We start from the raw sequence: 17,253 nt of genomic DNA, 5'->3' as shown, positions 1-17,253 counted from the left end.
ATGTTCCCAGCCATGCCCATGGGGGTATTCCCTTGGTCCCTCTTTCCTATTTGATCGAGGAAGTTGCAGAATGGGCTTTGCGACGTAATCATACCGATTCTGATAATGATACACAAGATATGATAGATTGGCAGTCGGCTGGGTTCAATATGAACAGGTTTCAAGGGTGGTGGCCAAAATTTAATGCAACCCATCAGCCGCCCTACCTGATCCTCCCCAAGTATGCTAAATTTCCAAAAGGCAGTATATGTTTTAAAAAGGATCATGCCAATGGGACCTACCCAGTAGGTAATAGCCAATGTAACCAGACCCTGATTTGGCAACCACCCATAACTAATCTTACACAAAAGGGCTTGTTCACCTTTGATTGGTCAGCAGTGAAGAACCAGACTAGTGGCGGCCCCTGGAGGGGGGAACCGACTAGAATCATGATGACGGATGCCAAGGGGAACTTGAGCTCGTACAATGATACCTATTTTGTATGCGGACATAAAGCATATCCCTGGTTGCCGGAAAATTGGTCGGGTTCTTGCTATATGGGCTTTGTAGTCCCTGGTATTGCCCATTATACAGACCTACCCGACGATCCCCATGCCCGATCCACTAGGGTCATTGTGCCTTGGGAGGCAATAGCTACTGTCCTTTGGCCACAGTTCGGCAGTATTAGATCTCTCCAAAAAGTCACCCAGCTCCGGGATATATTGGAGCAGGTGGCCAATGATACTGCAGAAGGACTCAGTGAGCTCAGCGCAGAGTTAGTAGCTGTTCGGACGGTTGCCTTACAGAACCGCATGGCTTTAGACTACCTCCTCGCCAGCAAGGGAGGTACATGTGCTGTGGTGGGTTCTGAGTGCTGTACTTATATCCCTGATAGCTCGGAGAACATTACTCACCTAGTGGACCACATTCGGGATGGGGTAGAGAGACTCCGCCAGTCCTCCTCAGACGACTGGGGATGGCTGTGGTCTAGCTCCTGGACCACCTATCTGTTTCATGGATTTATTATCTTTATCGCTTTTTGCATTTTGCTGTGTATTATTATAACCTGTGTTAAATGCTTTTGTAATCGTTTAGGTGCTTCTGTGATGCCACAGATGATGCAGCGGCTTTCCCCATTAGACCCGCAGGACTTAGTACGTGCCGAGAATGTGTATGAGGATGTAGAGCTAGAGTTCCCGGAGGCATTCTTCAGACTCTCAAGGATAAGTTTCTGAGGGCTGTGTGATCATGGAATGATCAAAGGGGGGGAGTGAGAATGTGAAGCAGGGAAGTATGTGAAGTAAGGGTTAATAGCCAGAAACAGAAAGAACCAGGTGGGACATCACAAATTAAACGAATATGTAAGAATATATTATTGAAGCCATTGCAGGATGTTCAAGGTAAGGGAGTGTGACTATAAGCCACACAACCTTGAGAAACAAGGCGGATGGCCGGATGATGAGATATGAAAGATGGAGGCCGCTTGCAATTATAACTACCATTTACCAATTAAGCTACTAGTTAGGCTAGAGCTGCTACATTATCATATGCCAATAGATAACTTCAAGGTTTGTAAAATCATGTATTGGAATTATTGTGATAACCAATGTAAGAGCCATTTATAAATCATGGCTGGACACCTGGTGTTTTGCTAAAATTGCTATACGCTTTTGTGCCACTAGATAACCGCAAAATGTCTATCTCAATGTCTGTAAGATTATGTATTGAAAATATATGACAATAACAAATTAATCATGTCATGTACTAAACATTTGATGAAAACAAGCTGTAATCTGTATTGGGGCCAGCTCAAGTGAATGTAAGAGACAACCCCTTAAAAAAACATATAAAGGAAAGGTGCTTTGAGCAAGACTTTGGCACTCTCAGAGAGGTGGTTCTTTGGAATACCTAGAGAGCAGCTCCGATCGCAATAAAGAATATTCTGAAGTACGGACGTGTTCGAGATTGTTTCTTCCGGACTGAGAAACAAGTGAATTAGATTCACATTCACAAAATGATAGAAGTGCTGTCAAAGCAATTGCTTTGTTCTTGCAGGAGAGTGGCGATCCTTGTGCAATGGAAAACCTCAATCCTCCCCACTTACATGAGTGCAAAGAGTGTTGAACTTACTTTTACCTATAACTCTTGCAAATTTACCTTTTCCTTTGAGTTTTAATTGCAGTTTTTGAAGAAAGAAGACCAGTGTCTTAGTCCATTTCCTTTGTTTTCTTTGAATTGTCTATTTTTACTTCAGGTTTAATTGTTAAGATTTAATTAAAGCAAAATATTGTGGCGAAGTGTGAATATGGAAGCTTCCATGAATATATGAGTGTGTGTTTAATAAATAACTTGTATGCATTTTCTTTGTTGTATTGCTAGCTTTAATGTGTTATTTCCCAAACTGATGATTTTGCAATAGTAGCTTCAATACCAAGTTTAAAATCAAATGGGAGCTGTGAATTTGATTAAAAGTGCAATTTGAAATAAGATAAATGTTTGAAACTCCTTAATCTTGATTACTGGCTACAATCACTGCTCAAGATACAGATGTATATGAGAGAGTAATAATGATCAACATTTTGGAAGTCACTTTCAATAGAATTTTCTGCAAGAAAATGGACAATTAAAAAAAAATCAAGGTATTATAAACTGGAATTTGGAAATGGGCAGTTTAAGTTCGGAATAATCCTAGGGACATGTCATTCAAAATTGTGGGATAAAAGGATGGTGCTCTTTGATTCAGGAGACCGTGAGCTCCTTTTCTTTTAAGTGGCAGTGATGATGTCATTATATTTGAAAACATTTGTTCTGTTTTCCCAAACAGACAGGGATTTCACTATTTTCTGCTCAGTTCATTACACATCTAATTTTCTGACCGCGAAATTGACACAATACATCCAGACCAAATTAACTCATTTGGCTCCAAATCAAGTGTAGCTTTGTGCTTTTGTTTTAAAATAGATGGATCAGAGGTCACAGAAAACAAGCAAGTCTGGCAGCTTCAAGACTGTTTATTATAACACAGTGATCACTGGGGACTAAAGGCTTTGCCTTTTGTAAAAAAGATGGTTAACTCATTCAAACGAGTTACCTCTTGAGCTAAATTGTTTATATAATTAGTTTGACGTAATTTCCATAGCAATTGTAAGCACTACTGTTTTTGATAATTTGGTTCTTCCATTCCTGATGTAATTGTTCTTGATATTTAATTGATTGAATAAATTGAATGCGTGGAATAACAACTCTTATAAGAGGGAAAGTTACCTAAAGGTTTAAGGGGACAAACAGATTTTAATCTTTGACAAATAAAAGTTAATGAAAAAATGGTCAAGGAAAAATAATGTTTTTTGCTATTCGAACATAGATATTCTCAGTTTATGATGTCACTATTTGAAGCTGGGATAATTTTATTAAAACAATAATCTTTATGTTTTTAGAGTTACCTATAATGAGTAAATATTATCGAAGGTAATGCATATGCGAAGATGTAAAATCTGTTGCTTTAATTCCAAAAACTTAGTTTGGGGCTTAGTTTTACAGCTGGTTTGTGATGCAGAGAAAGGCCAACAGCATGGGTTCAATTCCCGTACCGGCTGGAAGTTATTCATGAAGGCTCCGCCTTCTCAACCTTGCCCCTCATTTGGGGTGGGGTGATCCTCAGGTTAAATCACCACCAGTCAGCTCTCCCCATGAAAGGGGAAAGTAGCCTATGGTCATCTGGGACTATGATGACTTTACTTTTTTACTTAATTGGAATTAATGACTTTTTGTAAAAGGATAAGGACTCTTACGTGTTCATGAGAAAAGTGATCTGTAGGTGGAGAACTGGTGTTAAATCTAGAGAGAGTCGATAAAGTTAGTAGTCATGTGGGGTTGTGGAATGAAAGTCAAAACCTTAGAAGAGGAATAAAATACAGAATGCACGCAGATCATGAACAAAGAAATATGAAGAACAATGATGAGATAATGGAGGGGTTTCCTCTACTATTTGTTAAGGTGGTTTAAAATTTGTTCAAGTTACTTTTTACCTGCACTAAGTTATTTAAACTTTAAGGGGACATAGCTTGTGTATGCTAGTGGAGACAAAGAAGTTTGACCTATGACTACTGAGAATTTAGGTTGACAATGATAGTTGTGACAAAGAGATTAAATAAACAAATAAAATACGTTCATGTCTTGGATCATATAGAATGTTTGACTTCTGCATGAAAAGAATAAATATTGTGTTGGAATAGTAGTTGGATTCAGGTCTGAATACAGAGACGAGGCAAAGCTTTGAGAGATCTCTGATTTCCAATGGGGACTGGGTAAGTGTAGGAGGCTGCATCAACGTTACCATTTTTTGCCTAAAACCCAAATTCTGGCCAGAATAGGTACTAATAATGGATTTATCCCAGAAAATCTGCAATGGATTAAACAACAATGAACTAAAACCCTTCAGACATATGTAGATGTTATCCAGCAAGCTAGAGACACCAGGAAAGAGATTGAGATGAGAAAAGAAACTAGCTTATGGGATGATATTTAGAATTGGGGGCACAAACGTACAAATATATTCGTGAATAAGAATTGCTTTACACATTATGATTATCGTAATCATTTTGGTATCTGTTAATAAGAAACTAGTGTTAAAATGATACTGAAATTGCGACATGGCTTAGAGTCGAAGGCATACTCGGAAAGTAGGCAGGTATAATTATGATCCAATTTGCGAACGCTTAATGGATCAAGGGGGGTGGGGAGGGAAACTGTAGTCTGATGGGTGTTTTTAAAGACACCAGCAAAGCCTGATGGTTAAAAAGGATAACTATCAGCATAAGCAGCATAAACAGTGGGGATCTGCAGTGAAGAACAGATGTACAGCCAGGGACTGAGAACAGGAGCTGACTGGACAATGGTTATTATTATGCCTTGGACAGCCAATAATTGAACACAGACCCCCTGTGTGTCGTGCTCCTGTGAGAAAAATGACCCTAAGTCATAACTCTGAGCCTTCATGTCTACAGGATCAATTGGTGTTGTCCGGTAAGATCTATATTAAAGGAGAGACAAAGAGACTTCTGAAGCAATAACCTGGAGGAATAACCATCATAAGAAGCCGTGCCCTGGGTCCTGGACTGTGAATTTTAATAGCTTTTATAGAACAGAATTTTTGTGAAATAATGTGTGAAGTAAATAAAGTCGCCATAGTCCCAGATGACCATAGGCTGCTTTCCCCTTTGAGGTGATTTAACCGGAGGTTCAAGGTGGTGATTTAAACCTGAGGGGAAAGGTTGAGAAGGCTGGGCCATCATGAATAATCTCAGCCTGTACGGGATTTGAACCAGCGCTGTTGGCCTTTTCTGCATCACAAATTACTGTCCAGCCAACTGTGCTCAATACGTAACAGTTTCTGATACCCTATATAGTGATGTTTTGATACTTTTGGAGTACCTTGGTAAGGTACAATAAAAGAGATTGTTGTGCAATAATTTAAGAGTTTGAATGTTTTTTCTGCAGCAAGTTTGAGGTGCAACATAAGACTGCCAACAAAAGACAAACACTTTTAAGAACAAATATTTTGTATGGTTAAATATACAAAAAGCACCCCAAAAATTACAGAATTTCGAGGGGTTAAAGGGAGGAAGGAACTTAAATTGATCACAATCACTAGAGAAAAACTACTAGGGAAACTAATGGAATGAAGAGATTACACCTTTCCTTAATCTGGTGGACTGCATCTCAGGGTCTTAAAGTGGATGCATTGGTTGTAATCGTTGATTTTGGAGAGGCCTTAGCAAATTGTAAATGTAACATTGATATTGAAGAGAGAGACAGAAAAAAGTTAACCTAACATTGGTCATTGGGAAAATGCTGGAATTCATTAACATACATTGTTTTGTGAAAGGAAAATAGTGATCAACAAATTTATGAGAGTGCTCTGAGGATTAACAAGTGGCATAGTTGAAGGAAAACCAGTCGATGCAATGTGTTTGGATTTTCAAAAGATGTTCTAAAAGGTTCCACATAAAATGTTACTACACACCGATGTTGGGGTAATAAAGTAGCATGCATGGAGAAGAGTTGGGATAAATAGTCATTTTCAGGTTGGAAAACTGTAGTGGAATGGCACAGGGATTATTGTTGGGGGCCTCAATTATAACTTGGCTGAAGGGACTGACTGCATTTAAGCCAAATTTGTTGCTGATACAAAGATAGGTAGGAAAGGAAGTTGTGGGCAGGCGAGAAAAAGTTTGCAAAGGGATATAGATAGGATAGGTGAGAGGGGTAAACTTGGCAGATGGAGTATAATGTGGGAAAGGTGTGGGTTTCCACGTTTTAGTGCTGCTGCTGTGTGGTAACAACACAAGTGGTATTTTCCACTCACTTCTGTTGCCTTCAAGCCAAAAATATGTACTGACTACAACACATCTGAGCAAAGTGATACGAGTTTCAATGCCACTGTGATGTCAGGTCTGCAGGCTGTACACCCCAATGATTGCTGGATCATATCAAACTGCATGTCCCTTTGCCTGCTCGCAATGGGTAGTTACTGACCTTTCTCAGCCAGCTTATGATCAACCAGGCCATTAGATTGGATTCCGTGATTCAACAACACTTGCTGACCAATCTTAAGAATTACACCAACAACCAATTTCACATCATCAGACAGGCTCAAATGTGGCTCACTTCACACTTGTTAGATGCTACATGTATTCATAACTAGGTATCTGTCCTCTACAGGCAGAAGGAATATGTCCAGCCATTGTGCCATTTTTGAAGTAAACAACAGTATGAGGGATAATAGTTCCTAGGTAATCTTCCACCCCTCAAACAATCAGAGTTCACTTTTTAACCATAAGCTCCTTTTCTGATGCAGTATAAATTGTTCCCTTTGAAATTTGGCATTCTTGCAACTGTACTGAGGAGTGCTGGATGAAAAGTTGTAGCAGCATGTCTCTTTTCCCAGTAATATTGAATCAAGTGAGTACCTGCAGAATTGGAGCAATGCTGTCAGTTATGAACTTGCTGGTGCTTCACAAGATAGGATGATCGACTGAATCCCTTTCCACACATGGAGCAGGAGAAAGGCTTTTCCCCAGTGTGAACGCGCTGGTGGCTCACCAGGTTGGAGCGTTGCGTGAATCCCTTTCCACACACTGAGCAGGTGAATGGATTCTCCCCAGTGTGAACCCGCCGGTGGCTGAGTAAATTGGAAGCTTGCGCAAATCCCTTCCCACACACAGAGCAGGTGAACGGTCTCTCACCGGTGTGAACTCGCTGGTGTGCCAGCAGGTCCGTTGACTGATTAAAACCCTTCCCACACACAGAGCAGATGAACGGTTTCTCCCCAGTGTGAACTCGCTGGTGTCGCAACAAGGTTGAAGACAGAGTGAATCCCTTCCCACACATGGAGCAGGTGAATGGTCTCTCACCAGTGTGAACCCGCTGGTGTGCCAACAGGCTTGCAGACTCAGCAAATCCCTTTTCACAAATGAAGCAAGTGAATGGCCTCTCCCCAGTGTGAACTCGTTGATGTCTCAACATATTGGAGGCTTGAGTAAATCCCTTCCCACAGACTGAGCAGGTGAAAGGATTCTCTCCAGTGTGAATTCGCTGGTGTGTCAGTAGATTGGAGGCATGAGTAAATCTCTCCTCACACACAGAGCAGGCAAATGGTTTCTCACCAGTGTGAACTCGCTGGTGTGTTAGCAGGTCGGATGACTGAGTAAATCCCTTCCCACACACAGAGCAGGTAAATGGTCTCTCTCCAGTGTGAACTCGCTGGTGTCTCAGCAAGGTTGATGACAGAGAAAATCCCTTCCCACACTCGGGGCAGGTGAATGGCCTCACCTTGATGTGACTGCATCGATGAGTTTCCAGCTCAGATGGGTGACTGAATCTTTTCTCACAGTCCCCACACTTACACGGCGGCCTCTCTCCAGTTTGGTCACACTTGTGCCTCCCCAGGTCAGATGATTGTTTGAATCTACATCCACACATGGAACACCTGTACGATTTGTCCACACTACAAATGTTGTTCTTCTCTTCCATATTGCAAATAATCTTCAACTCCTGATGTATGAGTCAGATAGATCAGTCTGGTATTTCATCTGAGCCTTTTGTCTGTAGGCTGTTTCCCTGTCATGCAAATTTCTATTTTCAATAACTAAAAACTGACGGAGGAATTCAGAACAGTTTACTGGCTTTCCTATATATTACTGCAGAAGCCGCAGTCTCGTCCCTCGTATTGAAATCAGTCTCTCTTAAAATGCCTGTCCCTTTAAAATATAAGGGAATACAGAAGGACCGTGTCCCTTTAAATAAGCGAGCTGCCGCTGGGATACGCGCATGCTCAGTTGGCTGGAACTGCAGGTCTGGCTGTGCGCGCTGAGGCAGGCGAACATTGAAAGGCCGAATCATGGACTGAAAATTACTTCTCCCAAACTGAATGAGGTGGAGGATGGTGGAGAGGCGGGTGGAGAGAGAAAATCAAATACAAATCCGAGAGTCCGACCGGGCTAACGGGTCATCATGAAGCAGATGCGACCGCGATGCTGTGAAGCGGAGACCACGTGATTTCGAAGGCTCGATGATGCGGTGAGTAACTTAAACAGGGCCCAATAGGGAGATGGTGGGCGGAGCTGGAGGACCGTGGAAGCAGTGGCTCCTCCAACCAATGGCAGTGCAGTAAGGAGGCGGGACATCTAGTGGGCGCTCAGGTGTGTTGTAGCCGATTGTGAGGCGTGCCTCCAGGTGAAAGCAGCTGAGTCAACAGACTGGCAGTGGAGGCTGGAGCTGCTCTGGGACAGGAGGGGGTGGAGACTGGAGCTGCTCTGGGACAGGGGGGGGTGGAGACTGGAGCTGCTCTGGGACAGGGGGGGTGGAGACTGGAGCTGCTCTGGGACAGGGAGGGTGGAGCCTGGAGCTGCTCTGGGACAGGGGGGTGGAGACTGGAGCTACTCTGGGACAGGGGGGTGGAGACTGGAGCTGCTCTGGGACGGGGGGGGGGGGTGGAGACTGGAGCTGCTCTGGGACGGGGGGGGGGGGGGTGGAGACTGGAGCTGCTCTAGGACAGGAGGGGAGTGGAGACTGGAGCTGCTCTGGGACAGGGGGGTGGAGACTGGAGCTGCTCTGGGACAGGGGGGTGGAGACTGGAGCTGCTCTGGGACAGGGGGGGTGGAGACTGGAGCTGCTCTGGGACAGGGGGTGGAGACTGGAGCTGCTCTGGGACGGGGGGGGTGGAGACTGGAGCTGCTCTGGGACGGGGGGGTGGAGACTGGAGCTGCTCTGGGACAGGGGGGTGGAGACTGGAGCTGCTCTGGGACAGGGGGGGGGGAGACGAGCTGCTCTGGGACAGGGGGGGGTGGAGACTGGAGCTGCTCTGGGACAGGGGGGGTGGAGACTGGAGCTGCTCTGGGACAGGGAGGGTGGAGACTGGAGCTGCTCTGGGACAGGGGGGGTGGAGACTGGAGCTGCTCTGGGACAGGGGGGGTGGAGACTGGAGCTGCTCTGGGACAGGGGGGGTGGAGACTGGAGCTGCTCTGGGACAGGGGGGGTGGAGACTGGAGCTGCTCTGGGACAGGGGGGGTGGAGGCTGGAGCTGCTCTGGGACGGGGGGGTGGAGGCTGGAGCTGCTCTGGGACAGGGGGGTGGAGGCTGGAGCTGCTCTGGGACGGGGGGGGGGTGGAGACTGGAGCTGCTCTAGGACAGGAGGGGGGTGGAGACTGGAGCTGCTCTGGGACAGGGGGGCGGAGACTGGAGCTGCTCTGGGACAGGGGGGGGGAGACTGGAGCTGCTCTGGGACAGGGGGGGTGGAGACTGGAGCTGCTCTGGGACAGGGGGTGGAGACTGGAGCTGCTCTGGGACAGGGGGGGTGGAGACTGGAGCTGCTCTGGGATGGGGGGGGTGGAGACTGGAGCTGCTCTGGGACAGGGGGGTGGAGACTGGAGCTGCTCTGGGACAGGGGGGGTGGAGACGAGCTGCTCTGGGACAGGGGGGGTGGAGACTGGAGCTGCTCTGGGACAGGGGGGGTGGAGACTGGAGCTGCTCTGGGACAGGGAGGGTGGAGACTGGAGCTGCTCTGGGACAGGGGGGGTGGAGACTGGAGCTGCTCTGGGACAGGGGGTGTGGAGACTGGAGCTGCTCTGGGACAGGGGGGGTGGAGACTGGAGCTGCTCTGGGACAGGGGGGGTGGAGACTGGAGCTGCTCTGGGACAGGGGGGGTGGAGGCTGGAGCTGCTCTGGGACGGGGGGGTGGAGGCTGGAGCTGCTCTGGGACACGGGGGGGTGGAGGCTGGAGCTGCTCTGGGACCGGGGGGGTGGAGGCTGGGGCTGCTCTGGGACGGGGGGGTGGAGGCTGGAGCTGCTCTGGGACGGGGGGGTGGTGGAGGCTGGAGCTGCTCTGGGACGGGGGGGGGGGGGTGGAGGCTGGAGCTGCTCTGGGACAGGGGGGGGGGGTGGAGGCTGGAGCTGCTCTGGGACGGGGGGGGGGGGGAGGCTGGAGCTGCTCTGGGACGGGGGGGGGGAGGCTGGAGCTGCTCTGGGACGGGGAGGTGGAGGCTGGAGCTGCTCTGGGAAAGGGGGGGGTGGAGGCTCGAGCTGCTCTGGGACGGGGGGGGTGGAGGCTGGAGCTGCTCTGGGACGGGGGGGGGGTGGAGGCTGGAGCTGCTCTGGGACGGGGGGTGGTGGAGGCTGGAGCTGCTCTGGGACGGGGGGGGGGGTGGAGGCTGGGGGGTGGGGGTTGGAGGCTGGGGGGGTGGAGACTGCGGGGGGTGGAGGCTGGGTGGGGTGGAGACTGAGGGGAGGGTGGAGGCCTGAGCTTCTCTGGGATGGGGTGGTGGTGGCTGGAGCTGCTCTGGGAGAGGGTGTGGTGGTGGCTGGAGCTGCTCTGGGACAGGGGTGTGGTGGAGGCTGGGGGGTGGAGGCTAGAACTGCTCTGGGACGGGGGTGGAGGCTGGAGCTGCTCTGGCACAGTGGGGGGTGGAGGCTGGAGCTTCTCTGGGAGGGGGGGTGTGGAGGCTGGAGCTGCTCTGGGACAGGGGTGGAGGCTGGAGCTGCTCTGGGACAGGGGGTGGTGGTTGCTTGAGCTGCTCTGGGAGAGGGGGTGGTGGTGGCTGGAGCTGCTCTGGGAGAGAGAGAGTGGTGGTGGCTGAAGCTGCTCTGGGACACGGGGTTGGTGGAGGCTGGGGGGTGGAGGCTGGAGCTGCTCTGGGACGGGGGGGTGGAAGCTGGAGCTGCTCTGGGAAAGGGGGTGGAGGCTGGAGCTGCTCAGGGACAGGGCGTGGAGGCTGGAGCTGCTCTGGGACAGGGGTGTGGAGCCTGGAGCTGCTCAGGGACAGGGGATGGAGGTCGGAGCTGCTTTCGGACAGGAGGCACAGGGAGAAAGCAATCACACTTAAGATACATACACATAATGCTTTTTTTTATAACAGCCTGCCTTAATTTTTCACTCCTCCACCAACCCATAGCAGTAGCAGAGTGCACCCTCCATGAACTGCAGCAAGTCACCAAACATTTTCAAAGAGCACCTTCCAAAACGGCAACCTTTGAAACCTGGAAGGACAAGGGCAGCAGATACCCTTGCAAATTTCCCTCTAAACTGCACACCAACCCGTCTTGGAACTATATTACAGTTCCTCAGCTGCGACTGGGTCAAAATCCTGAAACACACACCCGAACAGCACTGTGGGTACACCTACTCCATATGGACTGTAGCGGTTCAGGGAGGCAATTAATTCATCACCTTCTCGAGGACAATTGGGAATGAGGAAGAAACGCTGGTTGTGCGAGCATCACCCACTCCTGTGAAAGACTTTTTAAAATATTGTATGAAAAGTAAATAATGCAAGAGCTCATCTTGCCTGGCAGCAACTCTGGAGAGAGAAACCGAGTTAAAGTGTTGAACCCAATATGACTCTTTGGAATTAGCGAAGAAGAGAGGGAGGGTTTTAGATTGCTGGCTGAATATCCTAAAGGTTTCCAATGGAGTCATATCACAACTGTTTCTATCTCCACAGGTCCATCGAGACATGGAGTTTTTCCGCATTTTCCATTTTTTAATTGCAGATCTCCAGCACCATCTGCATTGTACTTTTGCACATGTACATCACAAAATGATGATAGAACATAGAACAAAAGGAGGTAATTTGGCCCACTGTGTCTGTACCAGCTCTCCAAACGAGCATTATCACTCAGTTCCATTTCCCTACCTTTTCCCATTAACATTGGTTCGATTCAAATGATGGTCTATTGCCCACTTGAATGTCTCGAATGAACCTGCTTCCACCACACTTCCACGCATTGCATTCCAGACCTGAACCAGTCGTGCAAAAAAGATTTTTCTCGCATCACATTTTGCTTCTTTTGCAAATCACTTACAGTCTGTGCGCTCTCCTTCTTCATCTGTTTATGAATGGGAATAGTAGGGCAGCAGGGTGGTGTAGTGTGTAGCACTGCAGCATCACGGCGCCGAGGTCCCAGGTTCGATCTCGGCTCTGGGTCACCGCCCATGTGGAGGTTGCACATTCTCCCCATGTTTGCGTGGATTTCGCCCTCACAACCCAAAAGATGTGCAGGGTAGATGGATTGGCCAAGCTAAATTGCCCCTCAATTGGAAAAATGAGTTGGTAAGAACCTCTTGCAAAAACGTTTATCTGCCAACAGCGAAGTATCAAACGCTCCAAAGCGGGCGCTGAGTGGGATCCAAATACAACCATCATGTCTACATATTGCGGGGTGTGATCAGAGATCACCATTGCTGAGTATGTTGACTCCATCACCCCCGGCAGCAAGGGACTACCAACTACAAAAATGTCAATCGTAGAATAGACCTGGTAGACCTGAGAGAAGAATGAGAAATCCCTCTTCCCCCGGCAGCACCAATCTCCAACGGTCAGCTGCCCCCATTTGCTCCATGAAGTGTCAACAGAGCCTTCGCCATCCCAGAAGGTCTTAACACCTTTAGGTCTCGATTTATCCAGTTGGGGAACAAAACACTAGGTTCCCCGCCCCTCCCTCGATCAGCTGTTGTGAATCCAAATCTTGGGTCAGCGACAGCAACCTATTCATGAGAGTTGCCATCCCAATTTGGGGCTTATACATTACTCAGTATGGCCGGTGCACCCGCTAACAGCTCGCTGATCATGACATACTTGCCATTTGGGTCTGTCAACATCCACCCTGATGAAAAGGCTACCTGTTGATCAGGATCGCAGTCCCCCAGAATAGAATAAGATGTAATGATTAACTTGGAATTACAGGAGAAGCAAAATGTCCAGCAAGGGAAACTGGTGAGGTTAAACTGTTTCTACTTCAATGCAAGGAGTATTACAAACAAGGTAGACAGGGTAAAGCACAGGTAGACACATTGCTCCAATGGAAACTGGCTAAAGGAGCGTCAAAATTGGCAGCTCAAAATCCCTGGATACAGAGTTTTCAAGTAGGACAGAGGGGGGATAAAAAAGGAGGGAGTAGCAATAATTGTTAAGGAATCCATTCCAGTTGTGAGAAGGGATGTTAGATTGAACGGGTCAACAAACAAGGCTTTAATTTATAAGTTGCTCATGAGGGAGGAAGGGTCCCAGACAGAGGAACTGAAACTTAAATAGGAGGAGGAGCTAAGTGGGGAAATGGAGGACGGGCTGTGGGCAGAGGCCCTGAGTAGGGTAAATTCGACCGCGACATGTGCCAGGTTAAGTGATTCAATTTAAGGTCGTTCACTGGGCCCACGTGACGGTGGCTTGGATGAGCAAATTCTTTGGGATAGAGGACAAATGCGCTAGGTGCGCAGGAGGACCAGCGAACCACGTTCACATGTTTTGGGCATGCCCTAAGCTTAGGGGGTACTGGGAGGGATTTGCGTGCGTCATGTCCTGGGTGCTAAAAACAAGGGTGGCGATGGGTCCAGGGGTGGCAATTTTTGGGGTTTCGGAAGACCCGGGAGTCCAGGGGGAGAAAGAGGCCGATGTTTTGGCCTTTGCTTCCCTGATAGCCCGGCGACGAATACTATCGGTGTGGAGGGACTCAAAACCCCCGAAGACTGAGTTGTGGCTTGCAGACATGTCGAGTTTCCTGGGTATGGAAAAAATTAAGTTCACCTTGAGGGGATCTGTACAGGGGTTCGCCCGAGGGGAGGGGAGGGGAAGGGCGGAGAGGAGAGGAGAGGAGAGGGCTTGTGCAGTCTGTTACAATTGAAGTATTGAATGTACGTGGATGTTTGCACTTTTTTGCTGTCTTTCTGTTGATATCTGTAACTGTTTACAAAGCCAAAAACTACCTCAATAAAATTGTTTATTAAAAAAAACAAACAGACAAAGCTTTATGAGTTGAACTGAGAAATAAAAAAGGGGCAGTCACACTACTGATAGTATACTAGGCCCTGCAAATTAAATTCTGAATGGGAGATAGAAAATATGTAGGCACATTTCTGCCTGTAAGAACAAGAGGGCAATAATAGTAGGAGATTTTAACTATTCCAATATCAAATAACATAAGGGGAACTGAGGGAGAAAAATTCATGCAGTATGTCCAGGAATTTTGTTTTTCACCCAATTAGTGACATCCAATGAGAGGAGATGCTATTCTGGAACTACTCTTGGGGAACGAAAAGGGCAAGTGGGTGAAGGGACAGTTGGTGACTATATCGGGGACAGTGATCAAAATTCAGTTAGCTTCTGTATTACCACGGAAAAGGAAAGAGATAAAGCAGGAGTCAAAATTTCGAACTTGGGGGACGGCAAAATTTGTGAAAATGAGAAGGGACTTGCCTGAGGTGGGATGGCCAGCATTGCTAGAGGATAAACCAGTGGAAAACCAGTGGGAAGCACTAAAGAGAAATACAGCACAGAACAGGCTCTTTGGCCCACGATGTTGTGCCGAACTTTTGTCCGAGGTTAATCATAGAATTTTGGACACTAAGGGCAATTTATCATGACCAATCCACCCAACCTGCACATCTTTGGACTGTGGGAGGAAACCGGAGTACCCGGAGGAAACCCACGGACGCACTGGGAGGATGTGTAGACTCCACACAGACAGTGACCCAAGTCGAAAGCGAACTTGGGACCCTGGAGCTGTGAAGCAATTGTGCTATCCACAATGCTACCGTGCTGCCCTAATCCATGTACCTATCCAATAGCCGCTTGAAGGTCCCTAACGTTTCTGACTCAACTACTTCCACAAGCAGTGCATTTCGTGCCCCCACTACTCTCTGGGTAAAGAACCTACCTCTGACGTCCCCCCTATACCTTCCACCATTTCCCTTAAATTTATGTCCCTTTGTAATGGTTTGTTCCACCTGGGGAAAAAGTCTCTGACTGTCTACTCTATCTATTCCCCTGATCATCTTGTAAACCTCTTTCAAGTCGCCCCTCATCCTTCTCCGTTCTCATGAGAAAAGGCCTAGCACCCTTAACCTTTCCTCGTAAGACCTACTCTCCATTCCAGGCAACATCCTGGTAAATCTCCTTTGCACCTTTTCCAAAGCTTCCACATCCTTCCTAAAATGAGGTGACCAGAACTGCACACTTCCAAATGTGGCCTGACCAAGGTTTTGTACAGCTGCATCATCATCTCACGGCTCTTAAATTCAATCCCTCTGCTAATGAACGCTAGCACACCATAGGCCTTCTTCACAGCTCTATACACTTGAGTGGCAACTTTCAAAGATCTATGAACGTAGACCCCAAGATCTCTCTGCTCCTCTACATTGCCAAGAACCCTACCGTTAACCCTGTATTCTGCATTCATATTTGTCCTTCCAAAATGGACAACCTCACTTGTCAGGGTTAAACTCCATCTGCCACTTCTCAGCCCAGCTCTGCATCCTGTCTATGTCTCTTTGAAGCCGACAACAGCCCTCCTCACTATCCACAACTCCACCAATCTTCGTATCATCTGTAAATTTACTGACCCACCCTTCAACTCCCTCATCCAAGTCGTTAATGGAGATATTCTAAATGTACAAAGTAGACATGTCCCCTTTCAAATAAGAACTACCAAATCTACACACACACCCCTCCTCCCACCCCCCCCCCCCCCCCCCCCCCCACCCACCCCGGTTGTCTAGAGTAATACAGGGGAAGATGAAACAGAAAAAGAAAGTATGAAAGGCTCAAAAACTTAAGCACTGCAGATAACCTAGACGAGGATAGGAAGTGTGGGGACAAAGTCGAAAAGGAAATCAAACAGAGGGCATGAAAAAAGATTGGCAAGTAAAGTTCAAGAAAACCCAGAAGATGTTTTACCAATATATTAATGGTAAAAGGTTAGTTAAGGAAAAAGTGAGGACCTACCATAGATGAAGAAGGGAATTTTTGGGTCGAAGCAGAGGCTGTGGGAAGGCTTTAAACAATTTTTGTCTCCGTGTTTACAAAGGAAATGGGTGATACAGAAATAGTCGTTCAGGAGGAACACTCATATACTGGATGCAATAATCATAAAGAGAGAGGAAGTTCTCGAGGATTGAAATCCTTTAAAGTTGATAAGTTGCTCGGGTCAGCTGGATTGATCCGAGGCAACTGAAGGAGGTCGGGGAGGAAATGTTGAGTTTAGTTTATATAAGAACATAAGAACTAGGAGCAGAAGTAGACCGTCCGGCCCTTCAGCCTGCTCCGCCATTCTGTAAGATCATGGCTGATCTTTTCGTGGTCTCAGAACCACTTACCCGCATTCTCGCCATATCCCGTAATTGCTTTATTTTTCAAAAAAACATCTACCCTATCTTTAAATATATTCAATGAAGTAGCGTCTACTACTCCTTTCGGTAGGGAATTCCATACTTTAACCACCCTCTGAGCGAAGAAGTTCCTGCTTGATTCAGTCCTAAATCTGCTCCCCCTAATCTTGAGGCTATGCCCTCTTGTCCTACTTTCACCTACCAGTGGAAATATCCTTCCTACTTCTATCTTATCCATTCCCTTCAAAATTTTATATGTTTCTATTAGATCCCTCCTCAACCTTCTGAATTCCAGTGAATATAATCCCAATCTACTCAGCCTCTCCTCATACAATAACCCCCTCAACTCCGGAATCAGCCTAGTGAACCTCCTCTGCACCCCCTCTAGTGCTAGCACATCCTTTCTCAAGTGTAGAGACCAAAACTGCACACAAAACTCCAGGTGTGGCCTCACCAGCACCTTGTGCAACTGCAACATTACCTCTCTACTTTTAAACTCAATCCCCTTTGCAATGAAGGACAAAATGAGGCACCTGCAGACCAACCTTCTGTGACTCATGCACAAGTACACCCAGGTCCCTCTGCATAGCAGCATGCTGCAGCTTTTTACCATTTAA

At 47.3% G+C, this 17,253-nt stretch overlaps 1 protein-coding gene across 1 annotated transcript in view; it reads right to left on the bottom strand.

Moving 5' to 3' along the window:
* The window catches only part of LOC119967994 (zinc finger protein 850-like), a 46,465-nt gene extending 37,924 nt beyond the window's left edge, over positions 1-8,541 (bottom strand). The window contains exons 1-2 of the mRNA XM_038801095.1: positions 6,974-8,541; positions 4,316-4,445 (exon numbers count right to left, since the gene is read on the bottom strand). Coding sequence (XP_038657023.1) covers positions 4,316-4,445; positions 6,974-8,013 — 1,170 coding nt within the window. The 5' untranslated portion in view covers positions 8,014-8,541. The remainder of the gene's footprint in view (positions 1-4,315; positions 4,446-6,973) is intronic.
* Between the last annotated feature and the right edge of the window lie 8,712 nt (positions 8,542-17,253).

This window comes from Scyliorhinus canicula, chromosome 6 (genome assembly GCF_902713615.1).
Source record: "Scyliorhinus canicula chromosome 6, sScyCan1.1, whole genome shotgun sequence".
NCBI lineage: Eukaryota > Metazoa > Chordata > Chondrichthyes > Carcharhiniformes > Scyliorhinidae > Scyliorhinus > Scyliorhinus canicula.
The sequence above is the reverse complement of the archived record's forward strand: the minus strand, read 5'-3'. Positions and strand labels throughout refer to the sequence as shown.